Source organism: Mastacembelus armatus, chromosome 11, assembly GCF_900324485.2.
Source record: "Mastacembelus armatus chromosome 11, fMasArm1.2, whole genome shotgun sequence".
NCBI lineage: Eukaryota > Metazoa > Chordata > Actinopteri > Synbranchiformes > Mastacembelidae > Mastacembelus > Mastacembelus armatus.
Genome location: NC_046643.1, coordinates 11,187,018 through 11,207,780, shown reverse-complemented (window position 1 = coordinate 11,207,780; position 20,763 = coordinate 11,187,018). Strand labels below are relative to the sequence as shown.

Here is a 20,763-nt window from a genome sequence, read left to right as displayed (position 1 = left end):
CTCTTTACACTAAAGAACTGCAGAACTTGGAAGGTTTATTCTTCCATCTAAGGATGCAGCCACCACTGATTATATTCACAATTAATGAATGAACCACTTGGTCCTGAAAATAGTGCAATGTCTACCCAGTTGTTGGAAAAACTGGGTAGAGTGCAACATGTTCAGTTTATTCTCACAAGAAAAAAAGCAGCACTATTTCACATTTGTGATACTGGAAAAAGTTACATTTTAGGCTTTTTTTTTTTAAATCAAAATTTGTATAAATGATTTACCGAAAATTGTTGTGAATAATTTTTTGTTGATCAACTTTGTTTCTAATTTTACACAGCAGACATTTTAATGTCACAGTTGGAAATGCCTGTGTAATTACAATGACTTTTCTATTTAAGTGTCTTCACTAGTCCAGGGCCCAGAAACATAAGCAGCTAAATCAAATTCAGCCATCATTTATTTATTTAATTCTACATGTGCTTTCCCTGCTGTGATGTATATCAACAGCTACTCAAATATACGGATCAGTATGTGAAATATATACAAAAACTAAATTTTTCCTAATAGATATAGCTGTACAAGACCGTTACAAAACACAAAATGCTTTCTCTTCGAAGGCTTTAGAGCCAACATTTCACACTGCTGTGGAAAAACTGCTTTCACTGTAAGCAATAACTGCTAGGTCAATGCGCATTGTTCAGATCCTATTCAACTCATTTTGTTCTAAAACTGATTCATAATGTTCCCATCAAATTCAGTGCAACACACCTGTCATCCATGCAAGTCTTTAAAATTAAATTTAGATTTCATGATGCATAATTTATACTGGCTGGTGGTTTCACAAAACCACGTCTATTTTTGTCCATTCTACGTTCAGTCACACACACATACACACACACACACACGTGTGAGCAGCAGTGCAGGTTCCATGATCTTTAATAAAAGGCACATGTACAGCCATAGTGAGATGAGTGAGTCCACTGGCATAGAGACGAAGCATTAAAACACAGAAATACAGGAAGTAGAGGTCAGGAGGAGAGAGATCTATCTGCTTTACAGTAGAATCTACTTAAGTAACATCTTCTCGGTCTCTTTCAAGTAAGTCTAACACTAATATGTCACTGTGGTAAGGTAGAACCGCCCATCCCTACCCCTGCCACATACACACACACACACACATACGTCATTCATCCCCAGACAAACACTGATTTTCCAGAAAAGTCTTCTGCAGAGGGCCATTGAGCTCAGAGCACATAAAGAAGTCCAGATCGGCCCTATGCTGGAATACTACCCTGCCCCAGGTTTTCTATACTTTCAGCTACTGTAACTATAATAATATCGGACCCTGTCGGAAAAGTACTATGGTGGCACAAATCCCCAAACAAATGTGGAAATAACTTGTTGCTAAATTGATTCAGTAACTATTCTGTTTGTCACATCGAGTGCCAAACATTTACTGGTTCCAGCTTTTCAAATAAGAGGATTTGCTGCTTTAACAATATATGATCGCACATTAAGTATATTTTTGTTTTAGACTGTTGGTTGAACAAAAGAAATTTAAGAAAGTCACTTTGATCTGTGGGAAGTCACGATGGGTGTGTTTTGATAATCAAGAAAATAATATGCAGATAAATCGATTACTAACTCAACTGACAGACAGTGAACCTGGGCCTGTTGGGGCTCCTGAGGGTCTGGTGGTAGCCTGGCGTTGCTGGTCCTGGACTCTAAGGATTGTGGTGCACGTTTACAGCAATCTGACAGGTATAATCTGTTTATACACACTCACACAGGCAGCCGATCACACGCTAAAACCCAGTTAAAAAGAACAAAGTTCACAGGTATGAAAACGTCAAAGGTTAACAGAAATAAAAATTCTATTAGTGTTGAAAGTTGAATCTAACCCCTGCGGTAAGAATAAGTCGAGGAACTAAAATGCAGCCAGGCCATCTCTCCTTGTGTTGAAAGGTAAAAAGGGGGACGCCGTCTTTCGTCTGTTCTGACAACGTCAGAGATGCAAAACATTTCCCAAAACAGAAGGAAACTGCTGACAGACTTGGGCATAGTGAGTAGAGGGAGGGGGAACGACAAACACATACACTCTTTTGTGCACATGCATTCACAATCGTGTCATTGACACCTGTTCACATGTCCAATAAGAGCTCAGTAGAGTCAGTTGTCCTGTTTTCACATTATCACATGCAAGCAGATTGTGGGCCACATACCAGGGTTTGTCATGTAACTCTCTCTCTTACACACACACACACACACACACACACACACACAAAACTAATGCTCCCAGTAACTCCTGCTTTGGTCGGCTTGTGTGCTACCTCAGGCTGTGGCTATCAGGGGTGAAAGGTCAGAAACACCGGACTTTAAGGCCCCCGCAGGTGCACACCAACCATCTCAGAACTCCCGTCCCTCCACACCCTCCAACACCCCCCACCCCTCTATCCCATATCAATGCCCACCCATCTCCACAGCTACTCACAGCTCCCCAGGCATGGGGTCTCACTATCTTGTAAGGAGGTAAGTGTAATTAGTGGTGTGTGTGTGTGTGTATGTGTGTGTGTGAGACTGTGTGATTATGTGTTTGTGTGTAGATGTTAAGAGGTATCAATGGTTCAGTGGTGTCTCTCTTTAATCTTCATCTTATCCTCTCTCTCCCTCTTCTTCCTTGTCCTTCTTCGTCGTCGTCGTCCTCCTCCTCCTCCTCCTCTTCTTCACTCTTTATTTTTGGACTTGGAAGATGAACAGACGCAGGTTGATGTTTTTGGCGGCCAGCAGTTTGTTGCACTCCACCGAATCAGAGATGGGCAGAGGGACATAGTCGGTCTCGTTTGCGTCGTTGCTGAAGGAGTGGTGGTGGATGACCGGCTTGATCCGCACGTCATCGTACGGCCCCTTCAGCAGCAGGAACGAGCACTCTAGGACAGAGTTCACCTGCTCGAACAGAAATGCAGTGTGTTAGCCAGAACATCAGGGTCTAAAGAGCGACCCATACTGGCTTTTTCAGATAAGACAGAAGTCATGAATTCTGAGTTATCTGTTCAGCACTGGAGCTGGCAGATCAGATTAAACCCAGGATTATTGCCCAGGCTGCTACCCTGATGCCTTACACTACAATTACATGTCCAAACTTTTAGAGAGTAGTGGATGTGTCACTGATGCTTTTTAAGCTCTGAAAACAAGCACAGAAAACGGTTAAAAATAAACACGAACAGGGACAGCAGTGTGTGCACCTTGCTCTTGAGGATGAGCTGGAAGGAGAGGGTGCGCTTGCAGGAGAGGTTGGGGTTGCGCTCAGAGTCATTGACGCGGGCCTTCAGCACCCACGTCTGGTTGAGAACAGTGAAGCGTGGTGTTTCATAGTACAGGCGAGTGATGAAGTCATCAGTGCGGTACGGCCTGAATTGCACCTCTGGATGGACACATAAGTGGAAGAGCAGATTTGAAACAGGGATGAAGGCCACATGAGGGATGAAAAGAATCAAAGGGAATTTCATAGTTAAGTTTTACTAGTAATCTCTGCTGCAGTTCACAAACATATACATTGCTGCACTCTGTTCATCTCTCTGTTGTGTTTATGTATGTACCTGTGAACCCGATCTTCTCGTAGCAGAGCAGGCTAAAGATGCTGTTATATAGCTGCATGTCTCTGTGGTGGTTCTGGTCCATCTCTCCCAGTATTCCCATCAGCTCTGTACCTGTCTTAGTGGGATGGGAGCACTCGCTCTCATGTGCTGGCAGTTCGTGGAATGGACCTTGCCAAGGGCAACCGATCCTCTTGTACTTGCACTGCGTGACCCTGTTAACACAAAGGCAAGAGTGACTTTAAAACCAATTTAATGATGGAAAGTCATGGCTCTATAGATCCTTTGTGATGAATACACTTTCTTGCACTAAGTAAAAAGTACTAATAATATCAAAGGCACTAATTAACCTAGGTTGTGAACCGAAGGTAATTAGTACTGTACTAATGATATGTGTTCACTGAGAGCCAACCTCAAGGAAAGAAAGACATGGATTCATATCAGTTAGTAGGTGCTTTTAAGTGAACACCTGTTATGTTATTACAGGGTAAGTGAGATGTTAAGAATGTGAAAAGCACTAATTACTCTTGGCAGTGAATCAAAGATAATTTACCTTATATTAAATGCAAAGATTTGTCTTATGCATATTACCATGTAGCTGGTAGGGGTACTGCATTTGCTTAAAGGCATTTCTATACAAATCACTGCTTTAACACAGTACTGTAAAAACCTGTAATCACTGATCATAATAACTGCATATTAAAAGCTGAGTTTCTTATTCAAATCTACGCAGTGAATTCCTGAAGAAAACAGTATTGTCTTCATGTAAGAACCAGCCAGATCCTCACAGGAGACCTGCACATTTGTCTGTCTGACCTGACCAAACACCTGGTGACTGCCATGGCTGTTGTCATGGCAACACTGGCGCAGGCAACACTGTTCTATGCGGGGTCACCGGTTGCTATGGCAACACCCCCACAGGATTTCATCCATGCAAATTCAAACGGCCTGAGCATCACTCATAAGAAACACAGTCTGTAAACACATCAGCTGTTCTTTTTTCTCAAAGGTCACGTGCACCTCCATCTTCCCCACAGTGTGGTGCTGAGCTGTGTTATCACAAGTACAGACAAAAAATCATTTGTGTGTGCGTTATGTATGTACACAGCTTCCATTTTAATATTTCTTTCATTACTTCGAGAAAGAAAAAAGCGAGAAAGATCCCAAACTCACTTGACTAATGTGTTTGTAGCGGCTGATAGTTGAAGTGAAAACTGATTAAAACTAATGTTTGAGATGCTTTTGTTGCTTTCAGGAAGGTCCCGACAACAAGGACAGGGTACCTGTCTTGGCACTCCTCTTTCTGGTGTCTCTCTAAGCTGGAGCGGGGGAACTGTTTGAGGCAGAAGGTACATTCTGTCGGCAGCTCACTGACAGCCTTCTCCACTGCGAGGTTCCTGCAGCACAGGTTCTTGCTGATCTCACACCTACACAAACACAGAAAACCATGAATCTTACCTCACTGTAGTGGTATATATATAATACTTGTGGTATGTACAGTATGTTCATACAAGTTTGTGAACAATGCAGAACCATGAGCCAGGGCCGGCATGAGCTGTCTAGGCAGAGTAAAAGTTAAGTTATGCTTTCGTCATTTGTTTATGGTAATTTGAACATATGCTTTAGTGCTAGGCAGTACAAATTCATCGAGTGGTTCGTTTACCTGTGACCATACATTAATGATCAATGCCAAAATCAGTTTGAAAGAAAATGACAGTGTAATTAATGTGTGTTCCTACTGCATTACAATAATAAATAAAAATCAAGCATGTATAAATGACTGTAAATTTTTATTCTAAGAACTTTATTCCATTAGAAGAACCAGAGTGGCTTTGAATGTATCCTAGTAACACGGTCATCATTTAGTGTGTGTGTGGAGATCGCTGCCATTAGCAAGCAATACATAGTTACTAACATGGCATTTGCAGAAAAAGATTTAGAGCGATTTTAATGCGGAAAACATTTTGGACCATTGGTTTATTATTTGACAAAATGTGTATCATTACTTTAAATTATTTTAACTGCAAAAGTAATTGTCAATAGCTAAGTGTCTCTGGACAGTCCAACTGTTTTGACACATCATCATTACTGAGGAAATGCCTGTATTTATGGTGTACCTGCAGTTGGGACATGTGGCCTGTTCCTCCTTTAGACGAGAATCAGCCAGGAGGTGGATAAAACAGCCTGCACACATCAGATGTCCATTGGTACACTGTGGCAGAGAAAGGGTTAGCATGCCAATAAAACAAAGTGGGTTAGAATAGCAGAAAAACACAATTACTGATGTTTTGAAATGAAAGAGGCACAAAGAAAAGGGCAAAAATGTATGAACAATGAATAGAGGAATTTAATAACTTGGAAAATTAATACTTGGATATTTTCTGTTGACAAATCTTATTAAAAAAAACCTAGCATAATTAGTTAGGGGGCATGTGATACATTTTGAGTTTGTTAAACTGAACGAACAACATTTTAAGACTGTAGCTTAAACACAAATCAAAACACAGCTGTGGGAAATGTCATTAGACATGTTTGACTGGGCCTATTCCTTCAATAGTCTATTTCAATTTCAGCTAAGTTGTAACATTGGTCTAATGGAAAAAATGCTGTGAGATACATTTAATAATGGGCCTAAAGTTATTTTCTGGCGATGCTTCTTTGATTATGCAGCTATGCATGTGGTTACGTTAAGGGCACATAACATTGCATATGGAAAGAATATCAACTTGTGTTTACACTGTATTGGTAATAAATGTTTAGTAACTAATTGTGTGTGCTGCTTGGCCCAGCAGGGCATATTAATGTTTAAGATGAAGTGAACAATGATTAATTACAAATGTGTTCATTTGACTTTGAATAGAGGTCAGGTGAAAAGTGAATAAGGTGAATATTGGAGTGGGTTGAAGGGAAGGGGAAACGTATAATTCAAATGTAGATATTTGTTGAATTCTGGACATTTGCCTTCTGAGAGAGGGGGCTGGGGATACAGATTTTGCTGGGGGTTATTTGAGGACCATTCACAGTATAGCGTTATAAACTCGAGCCAGTACAGCTGACCACCCGGCCTGGGAGAGTCTGGTGCCTTAGCCTCATGGCTCAATCTTCCAGTATAGACACTTGGGGGTGTGTTGGATCTAGTTTCACTAAAAATAAATGGAGCTGGCCAATGCATTCAACAGGTTGACATTGGGGACTGGGGGTTTGGACACATTGGGAGCTTCTAGTATGAGGTCCAGCTGGTTTGCTGTTGTTTGATGGTAGGTTTAGGGGATATGAGGGGGGAGGTTTGTGATTGACACCACGTTTACCTGGTATACAGACGCCTTGGGCAAGTCTAGGCACACGGTGCAGCACAACACCGAGTACAGTCTCTCCTCCAGCTTTCCTGACTCTCCCTCGGGCACTTTCACCCTCTTCTTGGGTGGCTCGTCTGGGTCCGGCTCGGGCCCTTCTCGCCGTATCCCAACCTCCTCCTGCATGGCTGCGACCCCGGCGACAGCCTCCACCGCTGCCCCCACGGCCCCGACCCCCAGGCCGGCCGAGGAGGAGCCAGGGGCGGCCGCAACGCCCACGTCTCTCTCTTCCAGTGAAGACATGGCGATGAATGTCTGAGATGAGCTTGTCTCGAACGGGCTAAACCCGAAATATTAGCAGGTTAGCTCAGAGCTAGCGTTCAACCTGTCGAGTTAACGGTCAGCTGACAGCTAGCTAACGTTACCCGGGCTAACGCTACAGCAGCAGGCTAACTGGTTATTAATGCTGCCCTACACATACGAACTGGGAATGTAACAAGCCAAGGGTTGTGTAATAACGAGATCATGTGCAAAATGGAACTATAACTATATCAAATGTTGACTAGTTTTGTTGACTTACAGTGAGGCTAGCAGACTATTCGGCTAGCTACGTTGACAAAAACACAGCAGTCCTCTCTCGTTTTGCTCAGGCAGAACAAAAACAACTCGTCTCTCGACGCCGTTATTCGCAATGACAGCAGATTACAACGATGCACACCGGCGGCCCAGCTCCACTGCTCGGCTAACGTCCCTGCTCCGGTACCGTCTGACTGTCCACGGGACCCACGGGACCTGTCGGTGATTAGAGCCGCGGGTACAGACGGTTCTGTTGGGACTCGTCTCTCTGGCTACACAGCCATCTTTGTTTTTTTCCTGTCCGTCTCCCACCGACTTCGCCCCGCACAGCCTTTGCGACTACGGGTCAAATTCGTTATTACTCAGGCAGGTTCTCGACCGTGGCTAATAATAGAAGTTGCGTATTTAAAAGTAAATATTTTGCTTGTATCAGCGGCCTGTATGTGGCAGCAACTACTTGAGCAGAGCCGTGCATGGGCTGACAGCGGAATGTTTTGTTGTGGCAGATGACTTGGGGTATTTAAAGAGTTTTAAAGGGCGCATGCGTATTGAGCACCTGCGGGTCAGCGTATATGAAAGGTGCCCAAAACATGAAATGCGACAAACTTAGGCCGCTCCATCAGATGATGTATCTTTTATACATTTTTCAGGATTTATGAGCCTTATCCGCTTATTATAACACCTTAATAACGCTGTCACCACGCTGTGGCAACTTTAAAAAAAAACAAACAACTTTATACCAGTTTCTGCTGCTCTGATATGCTTACACTATGTTTATGGCCCCTAGGTTTCACTCAAAGTGGCTCAACTGGTTGTAAGAGACTACTGTTTGTGAGCGTTATGAATGCATAAATAATTAGAAAGAACACAGTGATCTAAGAAAGCCTCAACTGTCCTTGGCCACCTACACTAGGTCAGAGGCTTTTATGAGCTTTTTCAGCCCTTCAGTGCCCCAAATATGTGGCTTAACAGTCTCAAGGCCTGAGAGGGGCACTTGTATGTACAGGATGGGGGGCTCAGTGTGTGTGGGTTAGGGTTAGGTGGGGCAGGATGTCAGAGTGTCAGCTGTCTGGGCAAAGACAGGACTAACCACTCCCATTGGAGAGACAGATATGCCTTTTTTGGTGTGCGTGCAATGGCAAGAGTGCTATACCACACTCAGCTATGCACATAGAGTTTACCCAGTAAGCTCTGTATGGTCACACTGCGTCCTAAAAGCCAGGCAATTCCCATTATTAGCCCCTGGATTTTACCACACATCGATTTGTCCAAATATTACCACAGATTGCTAATTTACTGTTGGTGTTTCATCATACAGTTACAGTTTTACAATTTGCTATAGTTTTGATAAAGCTATTACAGGCCCTGTACAAAATATGTAGAATAAACACTGTCACAAAAATGGCATGCAGTAAATATGGCAAATTTTTACTATGACTAAAATAAAAAGTTCTTGGTACAGATATTTTTAGTTTATGGATGTGCAATAAACAAACGCTGCTTAGTCCTAAAATGGATTCCCAGGAATGGACTGCTAGGAGTATAAAATGATGATGGGTCTGTGTCATTACGCAAGCAACCATAAAGACCTGCTATTAGGAGTGCCACACATGATAACATATCATATTCAAAGTTAAACATGATTTGTAAGCCAACAGCAGGACAACAAAACATAAACACCAAAATGTATTTTCATGAATATTCCAAAATATTAGAAATAATATGATTAAAATGCACTTAAATCCTCTTAAATCTATTCCTTTGATTTAAACAAGGTTTCTAGTATTTCACTACCTCTTCTTCTTACAGTTCTAGTTAGACATGTACCTAGGTCATTGCACAATATCGCATGATTAATTTATGATTGCAGGATAATTTGATTACACATATTTATGATGTTTATCTCGCCCATTAGATGGCATTCAATCCCAAGAGCAAATCTCATCATCTGTGGGTCATTCAAGGCTCCAGTTGCCAAGAAATTAGTGGTATTGTCCGGAACAATGAAAGTGAAACTGATGACCCTGATCTAATCACATGGTTAAATAGGGGATGTTGGTGTGGGTGATGCTGGTGTTAATGTTCAGTTCATTATGGTTTTTGGCTGGTTGCCATGGTGGGTTGTGATGTGTTCAGCTCTCCGCTGTGGTTAGTGGTGCTGTGTTGGTTGAGGATAGTGAATCTTCAACACTTAGTTTGTGTGGGTCACAGTTTGAGTTTGACGGCTTTGGATCTGGTTCCTGTATTTCTTGCCTACTGGGCTCCCTTCTGGGTAGGCCAGAGTCTGTAGAAATGCACTCTGGTTTGTATTGAACAGGTGTGGCCTCTGAATGTATGTGCACTCCGACCTGTGGAGAAATGGCGTGGACTTTAAATGTCTCTTTTGACTGTTGCTGTGGTGCTTTGTGTTCACCTTGTCTTCTTCCAGTGATCATCTCAGTTTGTCTCTCATCATTTCTGCTGACTTCTTTGTGTGTCATATCTCTCTCACTGCTAGTGTGTCCTGGTTTTTTGTCTGTCATTATTTCTGCTGCATTAGTCTGATCTGGTCTCTGGACTCTCTCTGGTTCTGCTCCCATGTGTCCTGTGTTCCTCTGAGTTTTGTCTGTGAGCGCCCTCTGCCTGCACACTGAAGTCATAGCCTTCACCCAGGGATGCAGCAGGGTCTGCTCCGCGGTCAGCCTTACTGTAGGATCTGGCTGAAGGAGAGCTCTGACAAGGCCTCTAGCTTCTGCATTCAAACACAGAGAATAGCTTGCAAAACAGATTGTATATTTGTGTGTGAATGTGTGTGGACATTTGTGTCAGCATACAGTGTAGTTCAGGCCTTCTCACCCTCCGAGATGAGGTCCCAATAGGGAGATGGGAAGTGCAGTTGTCCCTGTTTTATTAGCTGGAACAGCTCTTCCTGGTCCCGATCCCGACTGCGAAATGGGGGGAAGCCACATAGCAGGATATAGAGAATAACACCCAGAGCCCATATGTCCACTGCTACTCCATAACCTGGCATGTCAAAACCACAGTTATTTTTAGAAATAAAAGGCTTCTCATATCCAGAAAAGTAGATACAACAACCATATATAGAGTTTGAAATCGAGAAAAACACCTATATTTTTTGACAAAAACTTAAAAACCAAAAGAGAAAGTAAATACATTTAAAACTAAAATGAAAAGTAATGTAGTGATTGATACAGCTGTAAGTAGTACTAACCTGTCTCAAAGAGAATCTCTGGAGCTACATATGTGGGTGTGCCACATATGGTGAAGACCGGTTCAGTCACAACCATGGCAAGACCAAAGTCCCCCAGCTTCAGCCTACAGATCCCAGCAGCCACTTGCTCAATCTGTGTGAGAACAACAAAGGACGCAGTATCAGGATTTCGTTTTTCAAATTCAAGTGAACTCCAAGGGCACCCACATAGTTGCCACACAAACGTAAGAAAGTTTTCTTATGTGGGATATCGTTAGACAAAAACACAAATTAGTAAGCAATCATCTGGAATCAAAACATTTAGAGCTACTTTCTTTAAAATTTCATATAGTGTTCTGAATGTAAAACCTGACACATTAACTTCTGTTCTGTTCAATCTGATATTGCAGGGTCTTACAAGAATGTGTTTATGAACTTCACTGATCACTGATTTTTGCTTACTACTCACTAGTGAATCAGAGCGATGTGGACACTGTGTGTAAACAAATAAAATTTAACCCCTCCAACCTCCAATAGACTAGAACAACGCCTGTAACCATGGTAACTACACACAACAAAGATGGAAACAGCTGTATTCACCACCAATTTGTTGATATAATATTGCCACTAAAACTACACTATAATATCTTCAGACTAAAAATAGCAAAACTCAAATGAGTAAAATCTGCCAAAAAACTAATATTCACTAAAAAAGGAGATGACATTAACACTGCACTAACCATGATACCCACCAGCAGGTTTTCTGGCTTGAGATCTCGATGGACGATGCTTTTACAGTGGATGTAATTTAGTGCTTCACTCATATCTGACACCATCAATCCTGCCTCTGCCTCTGAGAACTTCCCCCTTTCACTGATGGCCTCAAACAGATCTCCCCCACTCACCAGCTCCATCACCAGGTAGGAGTGGGAGTGAGTGTGATAGTGTGCAAATAGACGCACTATGCGAGGGTGACAAAGGCTACCCAGAAGGCTCAGCTCATTCTGCATCATGTGCTCTCGGCCAAGCAGCTTGGAGCGTTCGACTATCTTCAGGGCAAGGGTTTGTCTGTTGTCACGACGGCGACACTCTCGTACCACTGCAAAGTTCCCATCGCCAATCACACGTCCTATTTCGTAGTAACGCTCAATATCTGACAAGGTGATATCACTGGCGTCTGAGGGAAGGTCAAAGGTCGGCCTCTGCTGTCTTTCTTTGTGGATGTTCTGTATGGAACCCACATTTGGAGGAGATTTTAGAAGTGCAAGACTCTTCTCTTCATCCCTGGTGATTGGCTGAGGAGATGGATGGCTGAGAGGAGCTTCCTGCTTTCTTGCCCCTTGTTCTGTATGAAAACTTTCTTGTTGCTTCTTTAGCACAGGAGGAAGTGGGACCCTCCCCGATAATGGATTGATCCATTCTGGGCCCTGCTGTTTAACTCTTCTTACTAAGCAGTTTTCACATAGTGTAGAAGAGCATATGTCTGCCTCTTTAAAATCTTCTTCATGTTCAAATGGACCAATGACAGAAGGCTGTCGCTCTTTGACGCCTCCTCTAACATGGAGTCTCTGCAGGTGGTTGGGAAGGTAAGCAGGTTTCTTGCAAGAATTCTTTTTATGAGATTTCTGAACATCTGAGTTATAGTTTCCAGGCTGATGTGTGCCATGCTCTATATGATGAGGTTTGTGTGGTTTACTATGATTTTTGACATGTGCATTTTTGTCCTGGTGCATTTCTTTGTTATTCTCGCTGCTGTCTGTCCCCTCGCTGTATCCACTGTCTGCCTTAGCTGCTTTATCTAGTGTTGGACGAAGCCTCTTTTCCCAAGCCCGAAAAGCTTCAGCCCGGTAATGGGAATGTTCTGGAAATAGCTCTTCCAAAGCCTCCTTCACACTGTTCAGCTCAGGACGAGCCTTACCCAGTGCCAGGAAGGCCACCTCCCCTTGGAAGAAATCACACACACCCCTCACCTATAAAAAAAAGGAATGACTTTAACAAGGGGCCAGATCTGAACCACAAGACATTATTTTTTGCTTTTGCAAAATAGTGTGCCTGTTTCTGTGTATTATTTCTGTAGAGATGTTGACCTGGAGCACGCAGCATTTCAAGAAGGGTTTTGAATTATGACAGACACGTGTTCTTTAAGAATACAATCTCAAGCAGCACTACTCTTCTAAAGATGCAAGGCAGCATAAAGGTAGATTATTACTTAATCTTGTTGCCCCATCATTAAGACTTTCCTGGTGTCCAAATGTAGTTTTAGGACCTTCATTGTTTCAGTTCTCTATTCCTACTACTTCACTGGGTCAGGTAGTATACTGTACCAGCATGGAAAGAAATGTAAACATTGCAGATGCAGCAGAATTGTGGGGGTAGTTCATAGGTGCCCTTCAAGTTATTTTTTGCCTCAGGGCTCCCTTGTAGGGTAATGTGACCATGGTTCAGTCTCACCTCTCTTGCATGGGTCGTGTACAGGCGTGTGACTCTGGCTCTGTGCCATCGAGGATACCCCAGCGCCTCAGAGATATCCAATAGTAGTTGCTCGAAGGACACCACACCTCTGCGATTCAACAACACTGTTACCTTGAAAACAGAAAAACAAAAATGGCAGTAAAATTATAAAACTCTTTCCCATTTAAATGATCTTCTCAGACATTTTCTATACCAAATAGAATGGAAAAACACAATTAAATTGACTAATTTATAACCATTTAGTTAAACTTGTAAATATTGAATTCACCTTCCGCAGTGTACTCTGACCACAGGGACGTACAATAGTGACCAGATGAGGCCGCTCTGCACTCTCTTCTGCATGGCGGGTATGGAAGAAAGGGAGGTGAGGAGGAGGAGGCGGAGGAGGTAGGAAGTGGGACCTGCAGAGCTTTCCTGTAGGGTGGGAATGAATGGCCCATGGATGGGGTGCCCCACCAGGTCGCTTCAACGAGGGGACAGGAGGAGCTACAGCAAGGACAGAGGAGTACATGAGTGTCAGAGCAAACACAGAAAGAAAGAATTCTTTCCAGTCTGAAATAGAATAATTAAAACTGTACCCAACAACATGGATGTCAATGACCACTGCTTGATTTCTTCTAGACTGACAAAGGAAAACTTATAAGTAACACAACACCAGCTGTTCATTCTCTGTGAGACTGTGTGTGTGAAAGCAAATCCGGCTGATCAGATTTGAGCGGTTTTTCCATCACATGGAGTGCAAGGGCCATTTGAGATTCTTCAGGAACGTTGCCCTACTGGCTGAATTATTTAGGCTTCCTTAAGTCATGCACACCCACACACACATAAACACACAGCTAAACAAAAGCTTGCTTGACCTGGTTAGGGCTCAGCTGAATCTGCATGATTAATGAAGCATTAGTGACACACAGCATCTTTGACATTTCACTTTCTGGCACAGTGAGGGAGAGTTATTCTTCCTCTGGTTGGGTGGGACTTGTTTTTTTGTTTGTTTTCTCTTCCACATGCAGAGCCACAGGCAGAAAGACAAGACACTAAACCTCACACACCTCACACACAACAAGAATCCACTTTAAACAAATCACCACTGCCTCTATGAGTGTCAGCAACAACACAAGCATTGATACACATTTAATAATAAACGCTTTTCAATTTGGACACAGAAAACCTAAAGAGATCACTATGAACATGGTTAAGAGAGGCAGGATCAGCCTTGGGGCCCCTGGCACCTCCAAGGGTCTTTGTATAGCGTATGAGTGGAAGGGGGCTGTGTTGGGTTTGGTCACATAGGCCAATTGTTAAATCATATTTTATATTTTTTGAGTTTGGGTCACAGTCTTTAAGTGAGCATGTCTACACAATGCAGATGCATCCCAGATTAACACCGGATAATCACTGAGTTTAACACTTAGATAAATTACATTTTAAAGAAAATCAATTAAATCCGACTCACCTGCCGTTCTCCATTTAGCGTTATGCGCCGCTTCGCATCCATACCGGGCTTTCTGTGAGGGTGTCATGTATTTCCAAAACAGCACACATGAAGTAAATCACCTCAATGACACTTGTTTTTTCGTGTAGTTTTGTTTTTCTATAACTTCCTGCTGTGATATCCTTTGCTGCTATCTTCCAGGAAAACTAACGGGATGCGCCGTGAACAAACCGGACCTGCTGTAGCGATAGTGGTTGCCATGGATACACGTCAAGTTGGACGGTTAGGAAAATCAAAGAACCGGAAGCTGAATGACCTCACCGTCAAAAAATATATTTTGGTGTTTGTGTCCGGGCTACTGAAAAGAGTTCACTCTGAGTAATAACTTATTGTGTCCTACTTTAGATTTTTATTAAAGCCATTATTTACACTTATTCATGTACAAATGCCTGGCGATGTTGACCAATGGGGTTTTATTTTTGAACGACCTGACCGGAAGAGAGTTTTTGGTGACACAGGGCGTGCGGTGGGTGCTCAGGACGCGTTTGCATGAGAGGAAGTTCCTGCTGAAAGTTTCTAGAGAAGTGAAAAAAGGTAAGTGACACCCATTGTTTGATGCTGTTGTGTAACAAAACAAACAAACCTTTTATCCTTTATCAGCTATAGCCGTTAAAACCAGGCCAAGTTGGGATTTTAATCAAATTTCCCTGCACAGTAACGCATTTTTTTCTGTTGTGCACCAAAAGAGATTTGTAACATTTGATATCCGGTATTTTAAGAATGTAATTCATATATATTTTATGAGCAAATTAGTGAGAGTCTAACGCAGGTGTGTTCAGTGTCACCAAAGTTTTACAGGTGCAGTGAAGATACTGGTTTATATGGTCCCACTGGTTTGTTTATTTGAATGACACGTGGTAATGAGATCATTCGTGTCCCACCTGCGACAGGACGCCTGTTGTTTTAAAGTTACGCTGTTTTAAATTTATATTTCAACTATATCCATGAAATGTGGTAATAAAAAGGCTTTTGTCAGGGGCTTGACATTATTTAAATTTGTATCAGTGCTGTTTTATTTCAGTTAAAGTGGTGATAGTGTACAGTGCAGTAAATCCACTAATCTAGAGTGTGCAGATGCTGAAAGCTGTGGTCAGCAAACACAATAGCCGATAAATCATCATGCGTCTATATTAGGCCAGTATGAGCAATTTGCAGATAAATGGTATCAGCGATAAATGACAAAACAGACAAACGTCCTTTAATGTCATACTTAAGTGACATTCAACCACTGTTCAAATACTGCTCAATACCAATAATTCAATATTTTAATTTCAAACTGCATTATGTCATGTTGTCTTGGAGAGGACTCGTGAAAAACTATAAAAAAAAAATCTCCAATAGAAGGAAAGGAAATCTTTGTTTATGCTGTGTGTTTGTGAAAAAAAAATTGACTCCTATTAGCATATCTGATTTCAAAATTATCAAATGTTGGAGTCAGTATTGGTCTAAAAAAATCATCTATTGGTCATATATATTTTATTTAGTTCGTTCGTTTTTGACCTAAAAAGAATTACATTTACACAATGCAGCAAATATGACACCAACATGTCTGAACAAGCAGTTCAGGAAAAACATATTTGTACTACATAAACTTTCATCTAATTTTAGGTAGGGCTGCAACAAACAACTGTTTTAATAGTTGATTGATCATGCAGTAATGTCTCAAGCAATTAGTTGGACTTTTATAAAACAATATAAAGAAGTGTGTGTCAACATTTTATTGTCAAAATATGAACCTTAAATTAGTTTGCTTTAAATACACCACATGTAATAAAAAAAACTATGGAAGTGTTTTGGCTTCTTTATTTAATTCTGTCATTCTTTATTCTGAAGCCAAAAAAAACTTAAAAAACATAAAACAACCTTTAATTGCTTTTATGTGTGACATCATCTTAAGTCTAGAAAACACAGAGGTTAAGGGTGACATTGGTCTTGCAGTGTGGATTGACATCAGATAAAACAGAAAGTCTGTCTGCTCAGTGAATGCACAACTGGCCTGAGAACCATGAACATTTTACTGGTGCTGATTATCTGTCCACATAATGGAAAAACTAAAACAAGAAGGCACCACCACTATCAGCATTAGTGTAAAAATGGTTTAATTATGCAAAATGAGACTTTCACTCGTATGTGCTTCTGCCATTTTCGTCTCCACAGCTGCTCACTGTGTCACTGTGTGCTGTTGCAAACAAAAAAGCTACATCACTAGACCTAACTAATCGATAAGTACATTCATTGCCAACATGGGTGGATTACTTAATGGGCCTACTGGGCACAGGCCCAGGGGCCCAATGGGTCTCTACCCCAGAGAACCATCAGGGGCTGTTAATCTTTCCATTGGAAAAACTATTACTAAGAGCCACACAATGAGGAGCAGAGGCCTTTTACATGCCTGTGCCCCATGGCCCATTGCCCATCCATGAACTTATCAACTATTTTAATCGATTTTTAGCAGCTAGTTGTTGCAATAAATTACTGTGCACTCTGAAACAATGATTCTGATTCATGCATGGGGGAAAAAAATCAGTCTTGGATATAACTCTATAACCCTATGGCAAAGCGTATTATTTGCGTGTATTTGCAGAATGTAAACTCCTTCTGAAGGTGTTAGAACCAACAAATTCCCAGAAACAGTACAAAGCAGATGCTTTCACTTCTGTATTCTCCATTGTAGCTACTGCACAGCCCCTATTCAAACCCTTTGCAGGATATTGCAACTGGGAAATACAGAAGAAGAAAAAACCATGAATGCGCACACAAACCTTTTATATCACGATGACTTGTAGAAAGAGTGAAAAATCACTCTGACAGAGGTGGAGAGGAACTGCCAGTCTCAGAAGCAGTAACCATAGTTTCACTGGTGGTATCCAATACTCTGCTGTGCTCACAAAAAAAAACACACACAGACACTAATGCACACACAGAAACAAACAGGGTGTCCACTCGATCTTTTATTACACTGCCCACCCCCCATGGCGCTGTCTCCAAGGATACTGTTAATATTGGATCAGGAAGCACCAACTCCTATTCCGGCTCCTTATCCTGGACCCACCACTGAGAGTTAACACTGTGTGTTTTCTCCAAATGAAAACAGAGGTGCTGACACTTCTTACCCCATTTATTTATTTTCCCCAATTTCAAATTGTACTATTTATCTGTCATTCTTAAGCATTTTATACATACTTAATGTATAGTGCTGAGTTGAGGGAACAAAGGGAGAAAGTGTCTGTCTGGAGTTGAGCCAGCGACATTACAGCTAAATTATTTGTGCAATAAAGCCACATTCTCTCTAACTTTTACATTGTACTGTGGAAAAAACAGAAACAAATTTTGATTATGTAATACTTTATGTCCCCATATTTAAATTGTTGTACAATGCAGCTACATGGGTGATCTATGTGTTTATTACTGTACAGTATGTGTCAAAAATTTGTTCTCTTATGAATAGTTCAAGTTCAGACTTTACTGGGGATTGTGATTTTTTTTTGTTTGTTTTTTTTTTTGGGCTGCAGCATCCTGTTCACAACAACCAAATCAATAAAAGGCTGTGCCCAGTACTTCACATATAAATAACCTGATTCGACATGAGTCAGGATTTTTTCGTTCTTCAAAGCTGATTTAAAATGAATCTGGATTATTTTAACTTGTAAGAATAATTTAAAATTGAAGAAATTACCTGACGGTGCACTGCCTGTGTCTGACCAGCAGAGGAGGTAACTACACATACTTTATGTCCATGTGAACCAGAGTTGTAACTGCATGGTGAAAAGGAAGAAGGGGCCAACTGGTTCCTTGCAAGAACTGCCCAGCTAGATAAACATGAGTCAGTGTATGCTGTCATTACATCACTGTAGATTTCTATGCACTTTCCCACGGTGGTCTGCAGTGTCATGATGCAGGTTTGATTCTGACAAACCTTCTGTATCCCAAAGAAAAGGCAGGCAATTTGGCTGACTGACCTAATGCAGTGTCCTGGATTAACTCTATCTATTTGTTTTTCAGTGTGGTGCAGACTCATCAGTGGATTTACAGAAACAAATGAAAGAATGTTATCTGAAGCCGATCTGCACAGGTAACGCAAAACACACATATATAAACAGTATGCTACAGTTGTGCCAAAATCTGTTAAACTGCACAATAAATAGTACCACACTCTGACACCTGTCTATAAAAGGGTTAACACATTGTGACTAGAGGCATTATTAATTATTAATAAATATTTTTTAATGCTTTACAAATCTGTTACATGCCATTAACCAGAACAACGTTTAGGTTGCCAGGTTGTGAAAACTTACCCTTTGCTTGCACTTGGTTGCATTTTGTTTTCATTACAAAGCCCCTAATCTAATGACATCTTCCTTATGGAAAAAAGGTGCAGAAAACATCTAAATGACTAACATTGATGAACTTGGTGGACATTAGGAAAAACTGATGTCTTCAATGCATATTAAATTAAATCATGGTGGTTATTAACTTTATACTAACTGCTTATTTAATAGTATTTGTTCAATACTGTATTTAGATTTACTTCAGACAATTACTCTGGGAGCAGCCTCATCTGGCTTCAGTTTTTCTTATCAGTTGAACATTTGCTGGGAAACAATGCTGGGAAATGTAAAATGTTAACACCACTGTGGTGCCCTTGAAGAAGGTCTTTGAACCAGGTCAGACTCTGGCTGTCCTGGTTAGCTTCCAAATGTGAGTGTACAAGTCTATGAATGTGATCAGGGTGTTCCTACAAACGAGAGGTGGCTTCTCACTGAAACCACCAGGTAAAAAAATATGTCTGTAGGTCAGTAACCATGATGTCAGGCTGCCAATCAAACCATAAACCATCCATATCTTTAAATAACTTAATAAAAACAGACTTATCAGAAAAATGGCCACTTGAATACAAATCAGCCTGACAATGTCTTATTTCATTTGGACCAGTCACCAGTTTTAGTTTTACTACTAGCTGTCCACACTATGTTAGATAACTCACTTTTTTTTTTATTAAACTAAAATCATTTACAGTGCATTAATAGAGCCCCTGGTTACAGCTACTCTTTTTAAAAGGTCCCTTATTGACAAGTGGTGGCTGAAATATAAGCATGTTTAAAAATCTAGTGTTTGCGCTTGCTAAATCTAGTTTGTTAGTCAGGCTCCATATGGACAAGTAAGTGGGAATTAGTACAGCCAGAAAAACAGAGAGAGGCTTCTAAATGAATGAACCAAAGGGTGTGGTGTGTTAGAGAAAGGAGTGACAGTGTTGAGATATTTTAGCTGCATTTATTCACAGTCACACACAGATGTGCAGGAAAGCTGGAAGAAATATTAACATTCCTCGGTCTGTGGCTTTCCTGCTTTAGCTGTTTGGGGATTGAGCCCCTGTTCAGCAGTCCAGGCTCATCAGCTTTCTGCTTATGTAAGCTCAGTGTAGATTTTCACATACACTCCAACACACACACACACACACACACACACACACACACACACACACACACACGCACACACGCATATTTGCAGATGCTTGCTTGGCTAAAGCCATGTGTGTTACGGCCAAATACATGCTGTGCAGCTTAAGTCTGGACATGCAAGGGCTATAATCACATTTTCAGTCAACAACCTCAGCTGCAGTCTAGGCTGAAACATTGATTTTGTTATGTACATACACACACATCAAGTTCAGCTCAATAGGAAGAAAAGTCAGATAATTACGTTCTGCTAAAGCAGGATAAAGGTGTTGGTCAAATACCCGCTAATACAGATGTGAGGATACACACTGGGTGCAAGGTTTTATCCAGCCTGGCTGAAACGTTTTCACTGCATGTGTTATACATGTGTGGAAGAGAGTATGTGGGTGAGAATTTCCAACCTGAAACTGCTGGAGAAAATCAAACATGATTTATGACCACAAAGCCAACCCAGAGCTCTATATCACAGAATTGCATAAGATCAAACACACACATGTTGAAACAAACCTGCACAGCAGCTGGCACAGCCTGTGAATGTATTCTAGGCCAGAGGTAAATGATTTTGACCTTTCACCTCCTCTCTCTCTCCCTTTTTTCCTGTCTCTTCGTGTCCATGTATGTCTCTCACACCTGTTTATGTCAAATGTCAAACCCATGCACGCCAAAGATTTGTTCCATCACACACACACATGCTACTTTA

General features: G+C 41.4%; 2 protein-coding genes across 4 annotated transcripts; both read right to left on the bottom strand.

The window, feature by feature from the left end:
- Positions 1–909: 909 nt before the first annotated feature.
- zftraf1 (zinc finger TRAF-type containing 1) lies at positions 910–7,944 on the bottom strand. Of its 2 annotated transcripts, XM_026300267.1 has the most exons (7): positions 7,458–7,944; positions 6,893–7,217; positions 5,702–5,796; positions 4,868–5,011; positions 3,588–3,799; positions 3,234–3,412; positions 2,722–2,934 (listed from the first exon to the last, which is right to left on the bottom strand). In XM_026300267.1, the coding sequence occupies exons 2-7, from the start codon at positions 7,178–7,180 to the stop codon at positions 2,722–2,724; spliced, it is 1,131 nt and encodes a 376-aa protein (XP_026156052.1). In that variant the 5' UTR covers positions 7,181–7,217; positions 7,458–7,944. The 2 variants fall into 2 exon arrangements, with proteins under 2 accessions (XP_026156053.1, XP_026156052.1); XM_026300268.1 differs by lacking the exon at positions 7,458–7,944 and having other exon boundaries at positions 910–2,934; positions 6,893–7,180.
- Positions 7,945–8,801: 857 nt separating this feature from the next.
- Positions 8,802–14,993, bottom strand: dclk3 (doublecortin-like kinase 3). 2 transcript variants are annotated; one of them, XM_026299624.2, is made up of 7 exons: positions 14,569–14,993; positions 13,384–13,601; positions 13,095–13,226; positions 11,384–12,613; positions 10,665–10,797; positions 10,289–10,456; positions 8,802–10,184 (listed from the first exon to the last, which is right to left on the bottom strand). In XM_026299624.2, exons 1-7 carry the CDS (start codon positions 14,633–14,635, stop codon positions 9,586–9,588), a joined length of 2,547 nt encoding a protein of 848 aa, XP_026155409.1. In that variant the 5' UTR covers positions 14,636–14,993; the 3' UTR covers positions 8,802–9,585. The 2 variants fall into 2 exon arrangements, with proteins under 2 accessions (XP_026155409.1, XP_026155411.1); XM_026299626.2 differs by having other exon boundaries at positions 11,396–12,613.
- Positions 14,994–20,763: the final 5,770 nt, after the last annotated feature.

Excerpts from the sequence above, each read along its gene's own strand:
- dclk3 (XM_026299624.2), bottom strand. The coding sequence starts at position 14,635 with ATGACACCCTCACAGAAAGCCCGGTATGGATGCGAAGCGGCGCATAAC. Across the intron at positions 12,614-13,094 it reads ACACGACCCATGCAAGAGAG|GTGAGGGGTGTGTGTGATTT; the intron begins GTGAGACTGAAC and ends TTTTTTTTATAG. Across the intron at positions 10,798-11,383 it reads ACCTGCTGGTGGGTATCATG|ATTGAGCAAGTGGCTGCTGG; the intron begins GTTAGTGCAGTG and ends GTTCTCACACAG.
- zftraf1 (XM_026300267.1), bottom strand. The coding sequence starts at position 7,180 with ATGTCTTCACTGGAAGAGAGAGACGTGGGCGTTGCGGCCGCCCCTGGC. Across the intron at positions 3,800-4,867 it reads AAAGAGGAGTGCCAAGACAG|GGTCACGCAGTGCAAGTACA; the intron begins GTACCCTGTCCT and ends TTGTGTTAACAG. Across the intron at positions 2,935-3,233 it reads AGCTCATCCTCAAGAGCAAG|GTGAACTCTGTCCTAGAGTG; the intron begins GTGCACACACTG and ends CTGTTCGAGCAG.